Source organism: Trichosurus vulpecula, chromosome 9 (genome assembly GCF_011100635.1).
Source record: "Trichosurus vulpecula isolate mTriVul1 chromosome 9, mTriVul1.pri, whole genome shotgun sequence".
Taxonomy (NCBI): Eukaryota; Metazoa; Chordata; class Mammalia; order Diprotodontia; family Phalangeridae; genus Trichosurus; species Trichosurus vulpecula.
In genome coordinates this window covers 204,830,182-204,853,804 of record NC_050581.1, presented here as the reverse complement: position 1 = coordinate 204,853,804, position 23,623 = coordinate 204,830,182, and the positions used below count along the sequence as shown (strand labels likewise).

At 48.2% G+C, this 23,623-nt stretch overlaps 2 protein-coding genes across 2 annotated transcripts in view; one reads left to right on the top strand and one right to left on the bottom strand.

The window, feature by feature from the left end:
- The window catches only part of LOC118832343 (centromere protein P), a 202,489-nt gene that overhangs the window by 40,908 nt on the left and 137,958 nt on the right, over positions 1 to 23,623 (bottom strand). The window lies entirely within an intron of this gene.
- Positions 4,798 to 23,623, top strand: part of ECM2 (extracellular matrix protein 2) — a 45,175-nt gene continuing 26,349 nt past the window's right edge. The window contains exons 1-2 of the mRNA XM_036737626.1: positions 4,798 to 4,869; positions 16,335 to 16,651. Of these exons, the coding sequence (XP_036593521.1) occupies positions 16,354 to 16,651 (298 nt within the window). The 5' untranslated portion in view covers positions 4,798 to 4,869; positions 16,335 to 16,353. The remainder of the gene's footprint in view (positions 4,870 to 16,334; positions 16,652 to 23,623) is intronic.

Here is a 23,623-nt window from a genome sequence, read left to right as displayed (position 1 = left end):
CAGAGGCAAGCCTAAGTGGAGACCAACACCTGGGCGTGTGCACGTGTGTATGAAGTGGATGCAAATGGCCCTATGTAAAATATATAGACATGTGTGTATGTCTCTGTATATTTTTTTGAGGGGGATTCTACCAAACATTTAAAGAACAATTAATTCCAATACAACATAAAATATTTAAAAAATAGGCCAAAGGAGTCTTATTAAATTCTTTTTATAACAAGGGAGAGCAAAAACTGAGAAACAAAACTACAGACCCATTTCCCCAATTAATATTGATGCAGAAACTTTAAATAAAATATTAGCAAAGAGATTACAGCAATATATAACAAGGATCCTACACCAGGACCAGATGGGATTTATGCTAGGAATACAGGCCTGATTCAATATGAGGAAAACTATCAGCTTAGTTGACCATATTAATAACAAAACCGACGGAAATCTTATGAAATGATAATAGACTTAGAGAATCCTAGATATTCAACTAAAAAAAGTAGTAGAAATAATTGGCAACTTTATCAAAGTCACAGGATATGAAATAAACCCACTTAAGTCATCGCATTTCTATGTGTAACCAGCAAAGTCCAGCAGCTAGAGATAGAAAGAGAAATTCCATTTAAAACAATTGTAGACAATATAAAATACTTGGGAGCCTCCCCGCCAATACAAACCCAAGAACTACGTGAACACAATTATAAGATGCTTTTCGCACAAATAAAGTCAGATCTAAATGACTGGAGAAATATCAATTGCTTGGGGGCTGGCCGAGCCAATATAATAAAAATGACAATTCTACCTAATTAGTTTACTTCTTCAGGGCCATGCCAACCAGACTACCAAAAATGATTTTATCGAGCTAGAAAAAATAACAAAATTCATCTGGAAGAACAAAAGGTCCAGAATATCCAGGGAATTGATGAGAAAGAGAGGATTGTGAGCTCAATTAAAAACCCACGAATGTTAAAATAAGTACAATTTTAAAAAGAGAACAAGAAAAAATCCCCTGGCATTTAAATAATGGCCTTGGGCCCCATAGCAAGCTTGTGGGATACCCTGGGGCTCTGGAACAGCTGGATGATCCCTGTGCTAACAACACAACCCACATCTTCTATAGCATTAAAAACAAAGTGGACATGCTGTGGAGACACTTCCCAAAGTCCCAGTCTGCGCGGACTATGGATACAGCACCAGAGTGAATACTGAGATGGTCCTGACAACTGTGAGACTGTTATTCTGATGGGATGGCAGGTCATGGGCAAAGAATGAGGCTCGGCACAAACATGACCAGGTCTGGAATTGTTATTAAGCCTCTAATGGGGGTGGGGGGACACCCCCCCCCCCCCATCTTGGCCCAAGGACTGGCTGCAGCAAATGCCTCTGAAGAGTGTGGTCACTTGCTGGTTTGGGGCCCCTTCTCAGACATTGTATCAGAGGAAAAGAATCCTTATTATTGAAGAAGCCCAAGCTGATGCTAAAATCCACATCTGTACATACTTCTCCCAGAGCAGGCATTCAAGGCTGACTAACAGAATGTGCAGGAGACAATTAGGTGAGAATGAACAACCCAGAGAGGCTGCAGCTGGAGCTGCTGGTCTCAGGACCACTGGCTCCTCCAGACTCCAGGCTGGGCTGCCTGACAACAGCTTCTCCACAGTCATCTGCTGTAGTGCGCTGGGCAGTGAGGGTGGCCATAGTGGGCAGTGAGAGGCAGTTTTGGGAGAAAGAGGGATGGGAAGCACTTGGGGTTCAAAGGCTCTGGAGAGTCCAGGCTCAGATCTCTCTCCAACTGCCTGCTCCTGGCTCTGAGGTCACCTCCCTGCCTCCAACACTCATGACTGTTCTCAGCTGTCCACCCGACATTTCTACGACATTTCAGGAGACAACACCAGCAAACCCTGCTCATCTTCTCCTCAAGGCCCAGACACTTTCTTCTTGTCCCCACAACCCCCCTCTCTGGCCCCACCTGGGCTCCCGCAGGTACTCCCCCTCTGTCTGCAGGGAGACGCTCCCTGTCCCCCAAAGCCTGCAGTAAAAGCACCTCCTTTTATGAAGGCCACAAGAAGCTTCCATTTCCTTGAGGCCAGGACAGTGCCTTCTGGCGCTCAGCCCAGGCCCTGGGCGAGTCCTCCCAGATCCTGCCCCATAGAAGGAGGGCACCCTGGGCATTCACCTCATCATTTTCCAATCCAGAAGCTCATCATCTGCCAAATGACTTCAACTCTGAACCTCGCCTCCTTGGATTGTGAGGCAGGGCTTCCTCAGCCCCACCCCTCCCCACGTTGGATTGGGAGGGCAGGGGTGTCTTTTGCTTTTCTTTGCATCCCCAGCACTTAGGGCCTGGCACACAGTAGGTAGTTAATAAATGCTGATTGAGTTTTGCTAGTTCTTATGTCTTCAGTACTAGGTGAGAAGATGATTCTACCAAGGAGGGCACCCAAAACTCGGATTGTCTCCCTGTTTGAGGTGACCACAAAACTCTTAAAATTACCAATAAGACAAGCAGTCTGACCTAGTGGACAGAGGGTGGAACTTAGAATCAGGAAGACCTGAGTTCAAAATCTGCCTGACATCTACTGGCTGGCTGGGCCAGTTCCTGAAATTTCCTTGCCTGATCATCGGGGTCAGTAATCACTGCTGTGCCTCTCCTGGCACCCACCTCAAGTTGGGGCCATGGCCTTCTCTTACACAGAGTGGTCACTTGGGCTTGCGTGGTCACCTGGCCTCACATGGTCACTTGGGCTCGTGTGGTCACTCAGCCTCATGCGGTCACTAGACCTTGTGCAGTCACCTGGCCTCTGTCTTCTGAGTGCTTCTTCAATTGTCAGACTGTCACAAGTGCTAACACGCATTGGCTTTGACCAGAGAGATGTCCTTCCTCGATCAAAGCACAGTCTATAAACTCATGTTACTTATATAAGCTCAAGCATAAGCATTGGTTTCAGGATCCACGGGCCTGGAGAGGACAGATTCATTCGTAGGATGGAAAGAATGTTGGCTGGGGACTCAGGGCAGCTGGGCTTGAATTCTAGCTGGTGAATTACTCTGAGGGACAACCCCTCTGGACCTTCACCTCCTCGTCTGTAAAATAAAGGATAGCAGCGGTGCCCTCAGCTGGGCACCCACGGGAGCCGAGGTCATTCCCCTAGACCCAAGCCACAGTGGATGCTCCCAGGGAATGAACCAGCACAGAGGGCCATGAGAAGCCTCCAGGGCTGAGCCCAGGCCCACAGAGGGGTTCATCTGGCCTTTTGTAAATGGAAGGAGGTGGCCTGGGGGAAAGGAGGGATATGAAGGACTGAAAACAGCCCAGGCGGAAAAGCTGCCTGGAGCTGCACAAACTCCACTATCACAGCTACTAGGGTGAGCGTGCACTTCTGGACAAAAAGTGCTGATGGTTCTTCTCCCTGTTCGCTGCTTTGGGCACTGCTACCGAGCCCCCACGCCAGGGCATTTTTTTCCTCTGGATATTCTGGCCAGTGCTTTCTCCTAGTATGTCTCCCGCCCTTTCCCATTGGACCTCTCTTCAAACCCTTTGGATGCCTCATGACCCACCCCTCACCCCCCCTCCCCATGGCTGAGTCTTCTTTTCTTCTCTCTGGACTATCTCACTGGGTGACTTTATCAGCTTGCTTCCTGGGTTTACTTGCATCTCCAAGAAGATAACATCTCCAAATTGACACATCCAGCCCCAGCCTCTCTCCTGAGCGCCGGACTCACACTACAGACTGCATCAAGTGAATGTCCCAATGACATCTAAAACTGAGCTCATTATCTTCCTAAACCTTCCCCTTCCCAGACTTCCCTGTTTTTGTCAAGGGAACCACCACCCTCCCAGGGTCTCAGGTTCATAAACTTGACATTGCCCTCTGTCTCCGGGAGCAGATCCAACCAGCTGTCAAATCTCACCATTTCCACCTTTATGGGTCTCCTGCCTCCAGCCCTTTCTCTCTGCCCCCAGGCACATCATCAGAGCATTGAGGATTCGTTGACTGCTGTGGCCCGTAGATGCTCTCTAAGGTCCTCCTATTTTACAGGAGAGGAAACCCAGGTGTGGAGAGGTTCCGTGATCGGTGCCCCTGCATCCAGTCCAAAGGAGTGCCCAGATTGCCCAATGGCCCATCCGCTGGGGCTTCAAATGCTTCTGGATCTGGGACCCCTTCTCAGAACTGTGCTTTTCAATGCATAACATGTTTAGGATTATAAAGGAAGCGAGTTATAGGGAAACACAGTTATCTAAATATTTTTAAAAACAAGATCATGGGACAGCGAGGTAAAGAACTCATGCCTAAGATCATACCGTCACACAATTTCATACTTTAAACTCTAAATGTTACACGGAGTTTTCCTTTCCAGACTCTGAATAGCGGCAATAATAAAGATGATTTCAAAAGAAAAATATTTCTCTTGGAAAGTCTACGATTTCTATAGTTTAATAAGACTCCAGTGAAATCATGCAAATCACTAATTGCTTTGAAATTTCTGGTTTAGAAGAACATAAATGAAATCATTTGAATCATTTGTTTTCTGTTCCTCCTGTTTTTTTTTCCCCTTTCCAGCCGCGCCTGTTCATCCTGAGGACCACATGCTTTCCATTTTTCCTCTGGCTTGTTTTTCTTTTCTTTTTTTAAAACTTTTCCTTGGTAACTTTATTTTCCTTAGTAAGTTTATTGGCTGACTTTCTGCACAAAGCACAGAACAGCTTTTATCCCCAAGGGAAGGAGCTATTTCAGACCTTACTAAGAAGTTATTTAACATGTTTCAACATTTCCTACCGTTACTCCCTTTGTTTTTGAGAGAGCCGTCTGATTTTGTTTCACTTTCAGCTGGAGACTAAATGACACCAAGCAGAGCCTACTTAGATTAGTTTTCCAGGTAAACAAGCTTTCGATTCTGAATTTGGGCTAAAATGTATAGAGTGGTGGATGCGATATTTTAGGAATTGGTATTTTCTACTGTGCATATATGTTTGACACTTGACAAGATTAAGTTTGGTAAAAGCTTTTTAGAATTTAAAAGTACGTATTATCGACTAATTTGCTTTTTCAGGATGAATAGTTCTAAGGACTTCATTATAACGTAACTGGAAATGAAATCATTTTTGTATGACTTAGCTCGATGAATTTCTCAAAAGACGAATGTCAGTGACCATAGAAACACTTCTGAAGTTTCATTCCTTTTGTGGAGTTTTTAATCTTGAAAAAAATGATCGACGATTTACTAAAAAGTATTTTGAAAATCAAATTTGTAGAGTAAAATAAATGGGAATTAGGGTATGATGAGAAATTAATGTTTTTAATAGAATGAAAGATGTTTAATGGAAATCACATTGAGAAAACAAAAACGGTTATGAACTCAGTGATTACTACAGAGAATTAATTAACAGGGTTAGAAGGAAGATGCCTGGACCCTCATATACCTGCCCTAGCCGCAGGAAATCTCAGAAGATAATTCCAATATGGAAGTGAAACTGAATAACAAAGAGGGAAATCAACAAATCAACATCTGGCAAATACCTATGTGCCAGGCACAGTGCCAAGCCTTGGGAATGCAAAGAAAGGCAAAAAAAGGTCCCTGCTTTCATGGGGGAGAAACACAAGGGACAGGCAGGATAAAGTAATTGGAGATGACCTCAGAGGGAAGGCTTTGCCTTTAAGGGAGAGGGGAAACGCTTTCTATAGGAGGGAAGATTTTAGCGCAGACTTGAAGGAAACCAGGGAAGCCAGGAAGAGTGGATGAGGAGGGAGAAAATTCCAGGCAGTGAAAAATGTCTGGAATGGGGAGATGGCGGGTCTTGTCCAAGGAACAGCACAAGGTCAGGGTCACTGGATTGAAGAATACATGGACAGGAATAAGGTAAAAGAAATCTGGGCAGGTAGGAAGGGGCCAGTTTACGAAAGGCTCTTAAATGTCCAACAGAGAGCTTTATATTTAATCTGAGCAGTGAGAAAAAGCCATTGGAATGGATTATGCAGGAGGAGGCTGGATTGGACTTGTGATCTAGGAAGGTCACTTTGACAACTGAGAGGAGGATCTGCATGGGGAGAGCCTTGAGGCAGGGAGACCTACCAGGAGGTGAGTGCAGTAACTAAGGTGATGAGGGCTTGTACCTGGGAGGTGAGAAGGGGGTGTAATAGAGAGACATGATAAAAGGAGAATCGACAGGATTTGGCAATGGTGTGAACATGGTGGGGGGAATGAGTTGAGGATGACACCTTGGGGAGCCATGAGATTGGGATGATGATGGTACCATCGACAATAATAAGAAAGTTAGGGAAAGTTGTGTGTTGGTGGGAAGGGGGGAAAATTCTTTTGATTTTGAATATGCTGAGTTTAGAATGTCTGGTTTGAGATGTCCAATAGGCACTGGGAAATGCAAACCTGGAGGGCAGGAGAGAGGACAGATTTTAGAATCATCTGTATAGATATGATAGTTGAATTCTGGGGAGCTGATGAAATCACCAAAGGAAATAAAGGGAGAAGACCCAGGACAGAGCCTTGGGGGGCAGGGGGGTCACCAAGATCCAGGGAAGGAGCCTTCAGACAAATAGGAGGAGGACCAGAAGAAAGCAGTGTCATGAAAACCAAAAGAGAAGAGGGCGCTCAGTCGTGCCCAAGGCTTTAGAGAGGTCAGGAAAGATGAGGATTGAGAAAAAGATGTTGGATTTGGCAAAGAAGAAGGCAATGGTAACTTTGGAGGGAGCTGTTTCAGTTGAAAAATGGGGTCAGAAGCCAGACTGCAGAAAGTTGTGAGAAAGAGAAGAAAGGAGAAGGAGGTATCCATTTTACATGGTTTTCTCAAGGCATTTAAGCCCAAAAGGGAGGGAAGATATGATGACAGCTGGTTGGGGTAGATTAAATGAGTGGTTGTTTTTTTTTAAGGGTGAGAGAGACAGGGGCACATTCGTAGACAGTAGGGAAGTGGCCCATAGATGGAGACTGATGTTAAGTGAAAGGGTAAAAGTGAGAGAGGGACAATCTGCTGGGGATGGGATGCAGTGGAAGACGAACATTCAGAGGGGTCTGCCTGGGCAAGAAGGGTCACCTGTTTATGTGAGATGGGAGTGGAAAGCATCTGGGGAACATGAGATGAGGATGGAGAAGAGGGAGCTCTTATGGGAGAGCCTCAAAGTCTTCGGTGCCATAGATGGCAAGGCTGTTGCCTGAGGGGGGAGAAGGGGAGCCATGCAGCTTTGAGGAAGGGTGAAAAAGTTGGGAAAATCTGCTCTGGCGAGTGAGAGAGTGAGTGAAGTAGGGACTGCCGTGGAGAGGCAAGGGCCCGTGAGGCTCTATAACATAAAGTCGTCGTGGACCCAGGAACCACGGTTTCATGATCTTCTCCAGCTTCATTCAGAAGCATATGAGCAGGAAGTGGTGGATGGTGGCAGTAACTGGGGCTGACTAAGGGACTCAAGGAAAAGGCTATGATCCTACTTCATTGGGTCCAATGAGACAGTTTAGAATTTTGCTTTGCAAGATAGGGAACACTACACAAAAGACAACAATTATTATCATCAGTACCATTATTCCCAGCGATCTCATGGATGCAGACACTCCCCATAAGGTACAGATCACAACCTAGCCACACCTTCTCAACCTGACCACCTGCTCTCCAAGCCCTCTCATCAATCCTGGCAGGAGGCTTCATCTACAGTGTCAGCCTGCCCCCAAGATCCTTCATCACTCCATCAACAAGTACTTATTAGTCCTGAAGATACAAGGAGGACTCCTATGGAGCTCACTTTCTAGTGTGGGAGACAGCCTAAGTATACAGTGAATGACTACAAATAGCTGGAAGAATCGGTTAGGTGGGCAGCCCTTTGGGAGGTAGGGCATGAGCCCTTGGGTGGGTTCAGAAAAGGGTTCAAGCTTAGGATAGTGCTCCAGCTGTGTCCTAAAGGAAGAGGGGCTGAGGCAGAGATAAACATGGAGCACTCATCCCAGGCAGGGAGGATGACCAGTGTGCAGATGGGAAATGGAGTGTGGTATGTGCTGCCAGGAGGAGAGAGGGCTGGTTAGGCTAGACCAAGGCTGTCCAACCTTAGGTTTTTATTGAAATAATAGACAATATATTTTGATTTGCCATTTTAGTGAGAGCTCTGTGGTAGCTCAGATTCATTTACTAAAGCGTTTATGTAAATTTCTATGCTTGTAGAAGGGCTGCATAAATCACACTGCCAGCCGCATGCCGCCTGCAACGCATTTTGGGCAGCCCTGGGCTAGACTGCAGAATGCCGGATGGTGACTAATGTCCAATGAGCCTGGACAGACAGACTGGGGCCAGGCTGAAAAGGGCTTTAAAAGGCAAACAAAGGATACTTATGGCCAAAATGGCTGCCTGAGCAGGAGAGGGGGAGTCAAACTCCCCACCACCTACTCTGGTGAAACTCTGGCAGAATAACCCACTAGGCAGAATAATAATCAAGACATCCCATGAAGAACTACAGGAATTTCTTCAATCCCAAATCTGCATGAAAAGTTACCAGAAGTGAGAGAGCCAGGGGCAAGAAGAAAGGGGAGCCCCCCACCCAGAAAAGCAAGCATCAGCACAATCAAAGATGAGATATCTAGAGGCTGTAAGGCCCTTGTCCAGAATGAATGAATGAATGAAGTAGTGAGTGACTGAGTCATTTATTAAGCTCTTACTCTGTGCAAAGCCCTAGGCTCAGCATCTAGAGCACACATATTAAAGTGAGCCAGGCCCTGCTCTCCAAGGGCCCTCCCTCTCTAATGGGGGAGACAACACCTGGGGAAAGTCCCAGGGTCCTGAGGGGCAGCAGCAGAGCAGGGGGTCATTCCTCACTGACAGAGTCATAGCAGGGCCTGATGTGGAGCCGCTAGAGAGGGCCTGGGACTCTGGTGACCGGGGCTTCCTTTTCCTGTCTGCCTTCAGGGGCTGTGGCTGCAGCCCCTGCAGCAGCAGGGCCTAGGCTGCATCTCCCTGGGGGTGGCTTTCCAGGATGATAGCCAAGGGTGTTAGCTAGAAGCCTGGTTCTTCCCAAGGTGCTCAGGCTTAGGGTCCTGGGCTGTTTCCATCAGGTTCTGGGGGAGCTGGGGATCCAGAGGGTGGTTTTGACCTGACTTGCCTGGCTCAGGCTGCCTCTTGTCTCCTTCTTAGGAAGCTTGGCTGCTTCAGTTACGCTGGCCTGCCTGCCCTGTGGGTGGCCTCTGGCTGGCACCTGGTGAGGATGGTTGACTACCTCTTCATGGGTTTTATTTCTCCTGATTATGGTTGTGAGGGCTGGGCTGGAAGCAGGACAAGTGGTCGGGGGTGCTGACACTCCCAGAAGTCCTGTGTCTGTCTGCCTGTCCACAACTGTCAGTGGTGATGAGGAAGGCTGATCACTTCCCTATGATGATTTCTCCCTTTGATGATGTCTGCAAAGGCTGGCTAGAAGCAGATCTGGGGGTTTGAGGTCATTTTCTAAGAGCCTGAGCTCTTAGGCTCAGGGTCCTGGGCTATCTCCATCAGGGTCTGGGGGAGCTGGTGGCCAATACAGAGTGGTAGTGGTCTGACCTGCCTGGCACCTGCTGTCTCCTGTCTCTCCCTCCAGGAGCCTTGCTGCTTTAGCAAGGCTGGGTGGCTTGCCATAGATGGCTGGAGTACAGATCTCCCTGGTAACTACCCAGGATAGTCAGAAAGCATCCCCAGGGTGGAGACTTTAGAAGTCCCAGGGGAGGGACAACAGGCAGTAATTACTCAGTGCAGGCAATCCCCCACTGAAGGAGTTCCTAAACCATCCTGAAAGGCCAGAGAAGGCCCTGACGATCCAGAATCCAGAACCTCAGAGTACAGGGACCTAGAGGCCAGAGGGAACAAGAGATTTGACCAGTCCAGCCTGTAGGCACCTCCCCTTGCTGGCACGAATCTCCAGTTAGGGAACTAAGGCCAGAGAGACGAGCTAGTCAAAGAAAATACTGAGAAGCATCATGCTATTGCCAACCTAACTTCTTAATGGCACAAGAGGCCCAAAGCAAGAGGACTCCATGGACACCCAGAGGAGAGGAAGCAAGAGATAAAGAGGGGAGTCAAAGCTCTGGATGAAAGAGCTGGAAAGACAGCCAACGTGGCGCTCGGCACGTGGCATGTCTTAATTGGGAAACGGAATCCCTGAAAATGAGAAGAGACCAAACAGAAATTAACTTCCTGGAGAAAGAAAGAAATGTCGGAACAAAATCCAACTAAAAAAACCCAACTGTCCGAATGTAATCGAATAGGATGGCGCCATATTGTTACTGTCCAGTCGTTTCAGTTATGTCTGACTCTTCGTGGCCTCCACCGGGAGTTTCCTTGGGAGAGATATCGGAGTAGTTTGCCATTTCCTTCTCCAGATCATTTTAAAGATAAGGAGACTGAGGCCAACAGGGTGAAGTGACTCGCCTGGCCTAAGTGTCTGAGGCTGGATTTGAACTCAGGTCTTCCTGACTCCAGGCATCACCTAGCTGCCCCAGAATCCATGTCTCCTGTACAAATTTAAACCTGGTCTTGAAGATACAGCAGCTTGCCACAACAGTGTGTCCTATCAAAAAGCTCCCCACTCCAGTCTCTAATTGCTATTCAAATGCAGCCGAGGGTTCAAGGCAGGGCATCTGCTGAAGGTCCTCCTCACTGAGGAGAAGGATTGCTCAATACTCTGCGCTCTGTGTAGGGTGGAGATGGCCGGGGCTGAGGGGAAGAGAGAACTTCTTCTGGCTCCTGGCTTCGAGAAAGGACACATGTGGGGTCCAGGCTTTCTTCAGAGAGATGTCACTGGAGGGAGAAAAATCCTTTGGATGGAAGCTGACACGTAGAGGAGTCGGTGACTGGACGGGCCTCTATATCTGGTGCGCGTTACCAGACACTTGGAGAATTTGTGCTTGGATCAGACTGGGGACTCGTGCTCTCTGAGCTGAGCTGTCTGCTCTCAGGAGGACTCATCCATGCTGGGTATCATGTGGCATATGAGAATCTGCATTTCTGTTTGCTGTCGGCTTATTGGGAGGGTCTTCGTATAACTGGCATTTGAGGGGGAGGGAAGCAAGCCCTTGGATACAGCTAGGGTGGGGACACCTTCCCCGTTAAAGGACAGTGACCAAACAAGCAACTTGATCCCGAAAGTAATGTATGGGATGGAATTTTCAAATAATAGGAGAGACATCTTTAGGAGAAGCAGAGTGAATTTATTTTACAAACCTTGCGAGATTTGGGTACACCTCCTTAATGGAGGAAGTGAGGTAAAAGGGAACCTGCCTTAATTTATACTCTTAATGAAGAGATTTCTGCCCACCTCTATTCCTTCTCACCATTGGCTGGGAAGCAGGCTTACAGTCTAGGCGCGAAAACTAGACAGAAGACCAAGGTTGATCCAGTGCTCACAAGTAGTCCATTATCTTCCTATTTGGTGCTAACACCTGAGAGAGGGGGAAAGGGTACACCCACAGCTCCAGGCCCTGACCTTCCAGAGTCACCACAAGGCCAAATTCCAAACCTCTCCTACTCCCTCAGACATTCCCTATTTCAGAAATATGAGAAGAGTGTAACCCTTGTATTTGATCCTGTGAAGTCTTCACAATTATCCGTCCCATTCAGTGACGTCCCCTTGATGCCACTATTCAGGGGCGCGGGTGGGTATGATTCTAGTCTGGTGCCCCCTCTCTTAGGAGAGCGCAGGGTCAGCCTCAAGGCCCTCCAGGCAAGGCTCCACCGGCCTCAGAAAAGAGCTGGAGATGGCCCCTGGCAGCTGCCTTGCTGACAAACCCATGTGATAGGGCCATAGCCCTGCCCAAATCTTACAGAGCGATTTTTAGCCATCTAGACTCATCTTTGGACGTTAACACCATGTTCTTCTTTCCACAAAGCCAGCTTATGATGGGAAAGCCCCATCCTTCTCTTTGAGGGAGAATCAGTTGTAAGAAAAGCTCTGATAGGTCAGTGATCACTACGGGGCTTGTTTTTCTAAAAGTGATAATTCTTCGGAATACTAGAAGAGCCAAACAGGGAGGTGTAGTGGATAGAGCACCAGGCCTGGGGTCGGGAAGCCCTGAGTTCAAACTCTGCCTCAGATGCTTATTAGCATCTGAGAAACTGGGATACTAGCAGCTTCCTGGCAGGACTGAAGCGAAGATGGGTCAGAGAACATGCAAACCACGTTGCCGCTTTGAAAGGGCTTCTAAATGTCTCTAGCTGTGATGATGGCAATGACTGATGATGGCAAACAGAAGGATGGTGAGGCACTCTCTGGTGGAAAGAATCTTCTCAATCTCAGGCTGGTGTGATTTCCTTTCTTCTTTTTCCAAGATCGTTCCTAAGACTCCAAACTCTCTTTGGTTCACAACACCAGCCTTCTGCTGTTGAATCATGGAACACTATCCTCAGTCTCCAAGGACTTAGGAACACGTCTCAGAGGGCAGTGGGGAGACAGAGGTGAACACACAGAGCAGTGGCGTGAGAAGGAGAACCATCACCAAAGGTTTCTTGGGCAATATGTGAACCTAGAAACTGGGGAGGGACAACAGGTGGGCAGCCCGGTGTTTTAACAACCCAGCTAGCAGCTTCTGTGGGGGCGTAAGATCCCCCCCCACAGCCAGCACCCAGGAGGCTGCCGGGACCCAGGATGCTGCCGGGACGCCGGGAAAGCACAGGTTCTTTTTATCTGCTTAAACAAGGAAAGCACGGTGAAGGGGTTGACCAGCTTACTTTAATCCAGCATTCAGTTAGCATACAGACAACATTCATTTAGTTCAGGGGAAAATGCCAGCATTCACTTAGCATTCAGTTAGTTCGGGGGAGCATACACACAAGCATCAAGAGACATACTTCAGGGGAAAAAAACCAGCACCCTGAGGTTCAGAACATTCATTTAGTTCGGGGGAAAAAGAACCAGAACCGCGAACCTCAAAACCAAAATACAAACAAATTACAAATATCAACAGACAGACCCAATACAATTCATAGTTACCAACATCTGGGCTCGGCCCGAGAGCAAGGGCTGGCTCAGAGTCATGCTCCCCACCGCTGCTGCGCCAACCGGAAAAGGAAAGAGAGCTCTTCAAGCTGTCCTCTCCCCTCTTATACAGTTTTTGACATCATCAAGTGCTGCCTGAATGACCAGGGCCGATTGGCTCTTGCGTTGGCCCCTCCCCCTAGCGTAGACTAGGTTAACACCCAACAGGGCATGGCTCTGGAGTTAACACCTCCCCTCAGCCAGCCCCGTGACTCATCACACAGGAAGTTCTCTGATTCCTGGCATGGTGTCTGGGCTTCCTGTCCCGGAAGAGGAGCAGCAGACCCAGTGAGGCCCAATGAGGTAAACTGAGTCACTCAAAAAAAACAAAGGCCATTCTGGCCACACCCGGGCGCTAGCCTGGGTCCCTATGAGGTCAGGAGGAAGGGGGAAAGGCTGCCAGCACATGCATAGATCTCCCTTAATGGTGGAGATGGTCCAGAGCTGCCAGGGTGGGCTGCCATGGGTGGGAGGGCATCACTGAGATCCCCCGAGTCCCAGTCACATGGCTACAGTGAACACACAGGATCACAGGCTGACAGGTGGGGGACCTGAGGGTCATCAAGCTCTTTGTTCAAAGGCACTTCAGTGGACATGGCGGGCCTCCTGAGAGTCGATGTTCTTCTGTTGTTATGCACATGGCAGAGCATCGGAGGGGATCTTGGAGATTGCCCAGTCTGACCCCCTCATTTCACAGAGGAGGAAATTGAATTGACTCAAGTGGGGCTGTGAACTCAGATCCTCGCAGGCTCTTCAGTGGGAGCAGGCAACCCTGCCTACACCTGCTGGTTCTGGTGGAAGCCTTCTCTGCAGTGGCCCCCGACCCCTTCAGTACCTGGGCCTGGAGGCCCGGGAAGATGGGGTCCAGGAGCGGATGCACACGCCTGGTCCCCAGACTCATCCCCTGTTGTGGTTTTCTGGACAGCACACTAAATACAGGTCCTGAATTTGGAGAGTCCCTCTCCATCCAGCTGGCTTTTTGGTGCAGCTTCTGGCCCCATGGAAGCCCAGAGCCGAGCACCTTGGCAGCCTTTGGTGCCATCCCTGTCAAAGTCTGTACGAATGCTTGGGCCTGGTCACTCACCATGATCTGGATTTTCTGAGCTCTGAGCTTTCCTACCCATCTGGATTCCTACCACAAAGCTGCTCCTTCCCAACAGGGTTGCTTTCTTGGAGCCGAGGCTTGGCTCACTGTCCTTGCAGGCTCCTGTCTATATTAACGGACTTCCTGGCAGTGACCCTCATGCTTACCAAGACCCAAAATGTGTTCTACTATCTCCCTGCCTCTCGAGATTTTGGGCTCCTGCAAGGGCCCTCCCCAGCCCTGAATGACAACAGCGCCCACAAAGAGGCAGAGGTACAAGCCAGCCAGGGAGCACTCCGGAGCATCAGGCAGGGGAACTTGGCAGGATGGAGCATGGCTGCCTAGAACAGAGGCCCCCCCAGCACCAGCTTCTGAGTTCCGAGTCACCAAAACCAGCCATGGGACCTAGGCTCCTGAACAAAGGCGTCTTCTGCAGGTTATACGGCTACAGCTGAGATCATGCAGGTGTTACTGCGATGTACAGACATGAGTTTAAAACTGTAAATTCTGGGCGGTTTTCTGGCATCCGGCCTTTCCTCAGTCAGTGGCATTAAGGGTTCTCAGACTGGAACACTGGCATCACTGCCCAAGGCCTCTGTGGCTGACTTGTGTAGACTCATTAACCATCTGGGCTGGTGGCTCATCAAAGAACTAGGCCTCTCTGATCTCCCTCTGTACCAGTGTCACAGTGAAGGGGCTGCCTCCTTTCTCTAGTGCTTGGCCCCTGGGGACCCCGACAAGCTGCTCAGAGACTGGGGATGCTTCCCTGGTTGCCTCATAATAACCACCTGGGTCTGTCTCCCTTCACAGCCTTAGTTGGTCAACTTCTACAATGGGAGGACTGGGGTGGGGTGGGGGGGTGCAGAGAGCCAAATGAACAGGACAGCACAGTGTTCCAGAAGGAAAATGAAGTTGAAAACCCTGGAAAATGGTGGGGGGGGGGGGGGGCGGGGAGCAGGGAACAATGGCCAGCAAAGAGAATCGTGACCTCACTGGGATGGTGAGTGGGGAGGGTTGTGAGAATGAGCTGAGGCAGGTGGAAAACTGGCTGGCTGACAAGGCTCACACAAGCTTACCTGGGGAGGTGGTCCAGGAGCCTCCTGTTAAGAGATTGGGAACCTGAAATGCAGAGAGGGTAAGTGACTTGTCTCAGATCACAAAGCTAGTGAGTGTCAAAGGATAATTCTGGTCCCACGCTCTGCCCCTCGATCCTGGCACGGTCTAGAGCACACTGGGCTATCCCAGGACTGGACACACGAGAGGCTTCCAGCAGCCATCTTTCTGGAATCATATGTGCTGGTGTCACTACAAAGTCATGAAGCCACTTTTCCAGGTTTGCCTCTGGCAGTGTCCCCCTTACACATACAGCCTCTGGTAGTGACTTGTACACACAGACAGCCTCTGGTAACACTTTGTACACACGTATAGCCTCTGGTGGTGCCTCATACACGTGTACAACCTCTGATAGTGCCTCACACACAAGTACAGCCTCTGGTAGTGCTACGTACAGACTCTTATAGTGGCACACACTCACCTACAGCTTCTGGTAGTGCCTCATACACACATACAGCTTCTAGTGGTACCTTGTATACACATACAGCCCCTAGTACTGACTCGTACACACACATAACCTCTAGTAGCACCTTGTACACATGTACAGCCTCTGATAGTGCCTTATACACAAGTACAGTCTCCGGTTGTGCCATGTACAGACTCTTGTAGTGGCACACACTCACCTACAGCTTCAGGTAACACCTTGTACACACGTACAGCCTCTGATAGTGACTCGCACACATGTACGGCCTCTGATAGTGCCTTGTACACATGTACAGCTTCTGGTAGTCCCTTATATACATGTACAACCTCTGGTATTGCCTCATACACACGTACAGCCCCTCTGATGGTGCTTCAAACAGCCTCCTTCCAAAGTCTTGCTTCAGAGAGGTAGGGACAGTTCTGTGACTTCTCACTGGCAGAACTTGGAATGACTTCTTAGCCACAAAGCTTGTCTGTACACCCATGGTCACAGAACTTGGAAGTGCCATCTTTCTACTTTAGACTCGTCATCCCTCCTTTAAAAATATGAAGAGGTGATGGCCAGACAGTGCACTCCGCCCTCCTGGTTTTAGACTCTGCAGGAGATGATTTGTCTTGAACAAGGTGTGAGATCATTAGCTTTTGAGAACATTTGTGCTTTCTTTGAAATATACAACCTGGAGTATAGCCACAGATTGATATGGAGACTCAACTCTGCAATGGTTTTTCCTCTCCAGAAACGGGTGAAAACAAAGCATGAAGCTGGCCAGTGGGATTTCTTGTTTTTTGTTCATTAGTCTATACACTGACTTGGCTCAAAATGCAACAACTGAAAACATCAGAAGGCTAAAACTGAGTATGGGACATGGAGTCCCGAGAAAGAGCCCCTCCCTCAGCCGCAGATCACATCGGCAAGCTGGGCCACTGGGACAGGCTGTGACGGCTGCTCCAACACCAAGGCCTCCCCTCGGGGACATCGATAGCAGTGTCGTTGACATGATTGTGCCACTGGCCAGCTATCCAGGAGAAGAGTCAAGCTATAACGTCTTACCAGGTAAGAAAAATACCATTGACAACTGCATTTGCAAAGAATTCAAAGGAGCCTTCTGGAAGCCAAATTTGCCAATTAGAATTTTTGTCTTCATCAATAATCGTAAAGTGCAGATTAATTTTTAATCCCACCAGCAGCATGTCTGCAAGGGAAGCTTTTTAGTTCGTCCCTTTTCTCCGTCCATCCTTTGTCTTGCTCCTCGGCCACCAGGCTCTCATTTCTGTCCTGCAACCCCCACCCCACTTATTTCACCTTCCCATCTCCCACTTCATTTCCCTCTTTCTCTCTTTGGTCCCAGAGAGTTTGTTTTCAGAGTCTATCAAACATTCAATGTATAGGAAAATCCCAGAAAAACAAATCTCTCACATGCTAATGCTGGCAGGGGGTGAAGAGTGGGAGGAGGCAGAAATAGGGAACGGTGGTAGCAGGAGACAGAGGTAGAAGATGACCTGAATGAAGATACATCTCACAGCTGCAACCTCCCCCTGCTTACTTTCAAAGCCTGATGACTTCATTCCTAACTTGACTTGGGCAATGGACACAGTGGTCGCAGAAGACCCGGGTGTGTGAACGTGGGCAGGTCCCTCCCCTCTGGGTCTCAGCCTCCTCCTCAACAAAGAGCTTCCATTCTTCTGGGGTGGGTGAAGTACAACCTGTGTGCCAGGCCCTATGCTAAGTATGCTAGTGATACAGACCAAATGGAGACGGGCCCTGCCTTCATGGAGCTTCCACTCTATCAAGGAGACAAGATGGGTATATAGACCTATGTACAAAATACATTTGTTATTTTTACAATTTAAGGCTCACTTATTCCTAAGAGCTGAGGGAATCAGGAAGGGTTTTATGTTGATGGAGGCATGGAGCCAGGTTTTAAAGGAAATAAAGGAATTCTAAGAGACAGAAGGCGTGGGAGATGGCTGAAGCAAAGGCCTAGAGAATGGAGATAGGACATGGTATCTGAGGAGCCATAGCAAGGCTGGCAGAATAAATCAAGGGGGAAAGGAAAAGGGGGGCCAAGTTGTGCGAAGCTCTCCAGGCCAACCGAGATTCCAAAGGCTGTTGGAGTGAGAAGTGTCACGGTCAAAAGTGGACTTTAGCAATTGTTTGGAAGATGAAACGGACAGTGGAGAGGCTGGAGGCAGGAAAGCCAGTTAGGAGGCTCCTGTGAGAGCCCAGAAAGAGTGAGAGGTCATGATGGGGGATGGTGGTAGCCTTCAGCAGAGATGAAGCAGCTTAGAGGAGGGGTTCTACTTCTGGGGAAGCTGATGTAAAGAATGTCTGCAGTTTCCATCTGAGATTTCATGCTGTGTCCAACAGCCCAAACAAATAACAATCCATTAGCAACCAGAGGGTCCAGATGTATAGGAGGGAAAACTCTAAATCACACAGGACACGTTTTCCCAAAGTCCTGGCCATCCGAGCTCTTCTACAGCTCACACAGAACAAGCGCTGCCCCTCATCTGGCCTGGGATGGCCAGTCATGACAAATCACTTGCTGTTTCTTTTTTATTCATTTTTCTGGAACGTTTTGCTAAAAGAAAAGCTCAAACCACGATGCTCATTTCATGTTGGAACTCAGGATGGAACATGTCACAGGCCAGAGAGTGCGGAGGCTGGTCAGAGACGTTTCACGCACCCCACCCACTGGCCGTTCTCTGACCCCCTCCCCAGCTCCCCAGGGTTTTCTGGCTCCTCGGCCTTCATGTGCCCATTTCCAACACCTGGCATGCCCTTCGATCTCAGCCTCCTCTCCACATCAACTGAGGCTCCCTTCTAAGACCTGCCCTAACCACAAGGAGTCCCTTCTTAAAGGACTTGTTTGGATACTACGGATTCCTAGGCACTGCTCATCTTCAACACGTAATAAACACACTTAGTTTTGTACATGCCTCAACTCCCCAGTGAGTCTGTAAGTTCTGAAAGGAGGGACAGCATCATATTCTCCTATAGAGCTGATCACTCCAGGGGCCAAGGATTGTGCTGAATGCTGGGAAGGAGAAGAAAAAGCCAAAAGCCACTTCTGTTCTAGGAAGGGGAGATGTGACACAGCGAGGCACCTGGAGAGTAGATGGAAGGTGACTATCGGGGGAAGGCACAGAGGAACAGGGTGGGGGAAGGGAAAGGCATTCTCTAGGAGGTGGCCCTTGAGCTGAGTCTTGGAGGAGATTCTAGGGGGGAGGGCATTCTAGGTATTGGGGACCATCAGGGCAAAGGCATGGAGGTGGTACATCAGGCGTGAGAGACATCACATAGGCCATTGGGGCTTGGCTGTGGAGTGTGTGGAGGAGAAAAAGATGGAAGACCCTGGAAGGGCAGGGAGGGGCCAGGTGGTGAAGAGCTGCATAAGCCCAACAGGGGAGGTTGTAATGGATCCCACAGCTAACAGGCAGCCACTGGCACTGCCTTCTGCCCTGAGGACCCCTGGACCTTCCCATCCACTGTATGGACAAACCCTAGGGGTGTAGGGTAGAGGACTAGTACCTCTGGTGTGAAGGCTGCCAAGCCCTTTTCAGAGCTGCTTTCCACCTTTGGTGTCCACCTGATCCACCTGACTCTCACCTGTGGCTCCAAGAAGCCAGTAAATTATTTTGACAGACAGGCTAAAACAGGTTGAGGGTAACCGAAGGGTCTCAAACCCATTAGTGAGTTGGGGGGTGTCTACTCCAAGCATGCGAAGACTTCCCCTGACAGAATGGGCAGATGAGAACAATGTGTTCTAATGGCCATGAAGGCAGCTGAGGCAGGTGCTGTGGAGCACTAGAGCGTGGTTAGATATCGAAGATGCCAAGGTCATCCTTATAATTCTGGGTGACTTTAATGCTAGAGTGGGCTCAGACCACCAGACTTGGCAGGGAGTTCTTGGGAAGAATGGAGTCAGAAACAGCAACAGCAGTGGTCACTCACTACTGAAGACTTGTGCATCTCATGACCTTCTCATCACCAGAGCTGTCTTCCATTTACCTAAACGCAGTAAGACTTTGTAGATGCACCCTTGCAGCAAACACTGGCATTTAATAGACTATGTGATTGTAAGGAGAAGAGACAGACAGGATGTGAGAGTGACGAAGGCAATGTGTGGTGCAGAGTGCTGGATTGATCACAGACTGATCCTCTCCAAGCTAAATATTCACATCCAACAAAAGTTGCGGCCCCAAGGCAATATGGCTATCAGAAGAATTAATGTTAACAGACTAGAGTGCTTCTCTGAGCAGGAATAGTTTGTTGCTAACTTGGAGGGAAAGTTGAGCCAACACACAGTTGGCAACAGTGGAGCAGAAAAGAAGTGGGTGGCTTTCAGAGATTTAGTGTATAACACTGCATTGGCTCATCTGGGTCAGAACACTCACAAACATCAAGACTGGTTCGATGAAAATGATGGGGAAATACAGAAGCTGCTAAATGAAAAATGAGAACTCTACAGGATTTACTGGCAGGACAGTTCATCTGTCTTTAAGAAAGCAGCATTTAATTCCATCCATCAAAAGTAAAGTACAAGCGAAGCTTACAGTGTGTCCCTGAAGTCTGGACACATAGGCAAAAATGCATATTTTCAAGAAATGAAACGACTGAAATTTTCAACATTTTATTTAATTGGAACATTAACAAATAACATCTTTGACTTCAAATAACATCATATGATTTCATATTCATATTCCAAGAGTGAATGTGCTAAAACTGATGACAATGTGGAGTCACTGAGTTACTGCATTGAGTTCACGTGAATCTTGCAAAGCGCATCAACCTTTGCATCACAAATGATGGAAATCACATTGAAGATGTTATTTGTTAATATTCCAATTCAATAAAATGTGGTTAAAAATTTCATTCATTCCATTTCTTGAAAATATGCATTTTTGTCTATGTGTTCAGACTTTAGGAACACTCCGTAGAGAGGTGTAGGATTCTTGGCTCAGTAAGAAGTCAGCTGAAATTCAGTTTTATGCTGATAGTAATAATAAGATGCCCTGAAGGCTATTTATGGGCCAAAGACCACTACTCAGTGCTGTTGGAGCCACACTGATTAGTGATAAGGATATTATCCTAGAGAGATGTGTTCTCAACAAACTGTCATCAATCAATACTGAAGCCACTGACTGTTTACCTCAGGTTGAAGTCAGTTCCTCCATAGCTGAAGTTACAATTGGAGAAGAGGTTTGGAATGCCATTAGGCTGCTTTCGTGTGGCAAAGCACCTGGTGCTGATTCTATTCCAGCTGAGATTCACAAGGTGGAGGCGGGGGGGGGGGGTCACTGCTCATACAAAAGCTGACTGAAATTTTCTGGGTTATATGACAAGAGGAGGTTATCCCCCAGGGGTTCAAGGATGCTTCCACTGTCCATCTCTATAAAGTTAAAGGGAAACTGATTGTCCTGTGACAATCATGGGGGGTCTCTCTCTTAAGTCACTGCTGGCGAGATTCTTGCCAGAGTCCTCCTCAGCAGGCAGATCCTTCACCTGGAAGATGGTCATCAACGTGAGAGCCAGTGTGGCTTCAGAAAGCGCCAAGCAATGGTCGATACGGTGTTTGCTGCCCAACAACTCCAGGAGAAATGTCAGGAGCAGAACAGAGGTCTGTAACCAACATGTGTAGATCTGACCAAAGCCTTCAATGTTGTCAGTCATGAGGGCTTATGGAAAATTATGTCAAAATTTGATGGCCCATTGCACATCGATTTCATGATGGCACGCTTGCCTGGGTTCTAGATAATGGTCTCATGCCTTCCCAGTCACCAGTGGAGTGAAACAAGGCTGTGTGCTCGCTCCCATGCTTTTCAGCATGATGTTTTCAGCCATGTTGTCAGAAGCCTTCAATGAGGATGAACATGTCATGAAGGTCAGCTACTGCATTGATGGTAAATTATTTAACTTGAAAAGGCTACAAGCCAAGACCAAAGTGGAGGGAGTGTTGGTACATGATTTTTCTGTTTGCTGATGATTGTGCACTCAATGCAGCCTCTGAAGCCAAGATGCAACAAAGTATGGATCAATTCTCTGCCGCTTGTGCTAATTTTGGCCTAACAATTAACAGTAAGAAAACACAGGTGCTCCACCAGCCACCAACACACCATCCACACATGGAACCATCAGTTACAGCAAATGGAGAAGTTCTGAATGCTGTGGATAAGTTCATTTACCTTGGTAGTATACTTTCCAGGGATGTACACATTAATAATGAGGTTGATGCATGCATTGCCAGAGTTAGCTCAGTGTTTGGGAGGCTCAGAAGGAAAGCATGGGAGATAAGAGGTATTAGGCTGACTACCAGACTGAAGGTCTACAGAGCTGCTGTGCTGACCTCATTGTTGCATGCCGGTGAAACCTGGACAGTCTACCAGTGCTATGCCAGGAAACTGAATTGCTTCCATTTGAATTGTCTTAGGAAGATTTTGAAGATCACCTGGCAGGATAAGGTACCAGACACCAAGGTCCTTTCTGGAACTAAATTGCCAAGCATTCCAACTCTACGGCAGAGAGTGCAATGCCGATGGGCTGGCCATGTTGTTCAAATGCCAAATATACATTTGCCTATAAACTATTTTACAGAGAGCTCAGTTGTGTGAGCAAGTGTTCACATGGTGGTCAGAAGAAGCGCTACGAGGACACTCTCAAGGTCTCTCTTAAGAACTTTGGAAGTGACTGTGTGACATGGGAGACACAGGCACAGGGCTGTGCAGCATGGTGTGCCCTCATCAGAGAAAAGTGCTGTGCTCTATGAGCAAAGCAGAACTGTAGTAGCTCAAAAGAAATGTGAGATACGCAAATTTAGAGAATCCACCCCAAATGTTCACATGGACTATTTGTACCTGACTTGTGGTAGAGCATTCCACGTTCATGCTGGTCTGGCCAGACACACTGTGACTTGACTCTAACATACTGTTGTCATTTTGGTCAAACCTTTCCCTAATGTGAACTCTCAGAATGCAGGAATTCTATTGCCTTTATAGCCATGCAGCCCCAGCATGTGGTCCAGTGCTTGGCACATGGTAAGCATTTACTAAATGGTCATCCACCTGTCCATCTGTCCACTCATCCAGTGACCCACAACAACCAGAAAGATGCATTAAAGATCCCAGCAAAGAAGCCAGTTAAGCCTGAGCTGGGTAGCTAACAGAATATCCCTGAAATGTGGAGTAATGAGACTCATGACTAGAATGTGTCTAACGAGAACAGTAGGGGGAGGTGGCAGTGCATTGTAAGAAAGGGTGTGAACCCATGGGATGGACTTCATGAACTGGATAGGGTAACACAGCAGAAAGCTTCTGTGTTAGTTAAGGGAGCCTGAGGTCCCAGGGACTGTGCTAAGCTTTGGCAGCCCAAGGAGAGGCAAAGCCTCAGGGAGCTCACTTTCCAATGGTGTGGGACAGTGCGCGGGAGGGCAATCACAACACATCAGGCAATCCAGCATACACATGTCAGAGGAGGACAGGAGCAACTAGGGGGCCCAGGAAAGGTCTCCTGGAGAAGGAGGGATCTGCACTGAGCCTTGAATGCAGGGTAGAGCAGAAGCCATGTTGTTAGCAGAATGGATTATAGACTGCCCAGCCAGAAAGAGAAAAGGAATGCGGGGGCTCTGGGCAACAGATCCCCAAGCCACGGAGAGGTGGGACATGGCAATGATGAGGGAGTTCACTTAGCAGAAAAGCACGCTTTAGTGGAGTCAGGAAGAGTTTAAGAGCTCCATTCAAGGGGCGGTGGTGAAGAGGGAGAGCATGCCAGGCATCTGGAACAGCTTGAGCAAAAGCCTCGAAGTAAGAGATGGGATGTCAAGCAGGGTGAACAGTCAGCCAACTAAAGGGAGCCAGGAGCCTGATGGTAAAGGGCGGTTACCTTTCTAATGACATCAATATCAGTGCATTTCACTATTAAGTAATATTATGCTAAATAGTCCCAATAATTCATCCAATGTTTTTCTGCTTGAGTTCACCGACCTTATTTCAAAACAGAAACACACCATGTAACCACCCACCTCCTTAG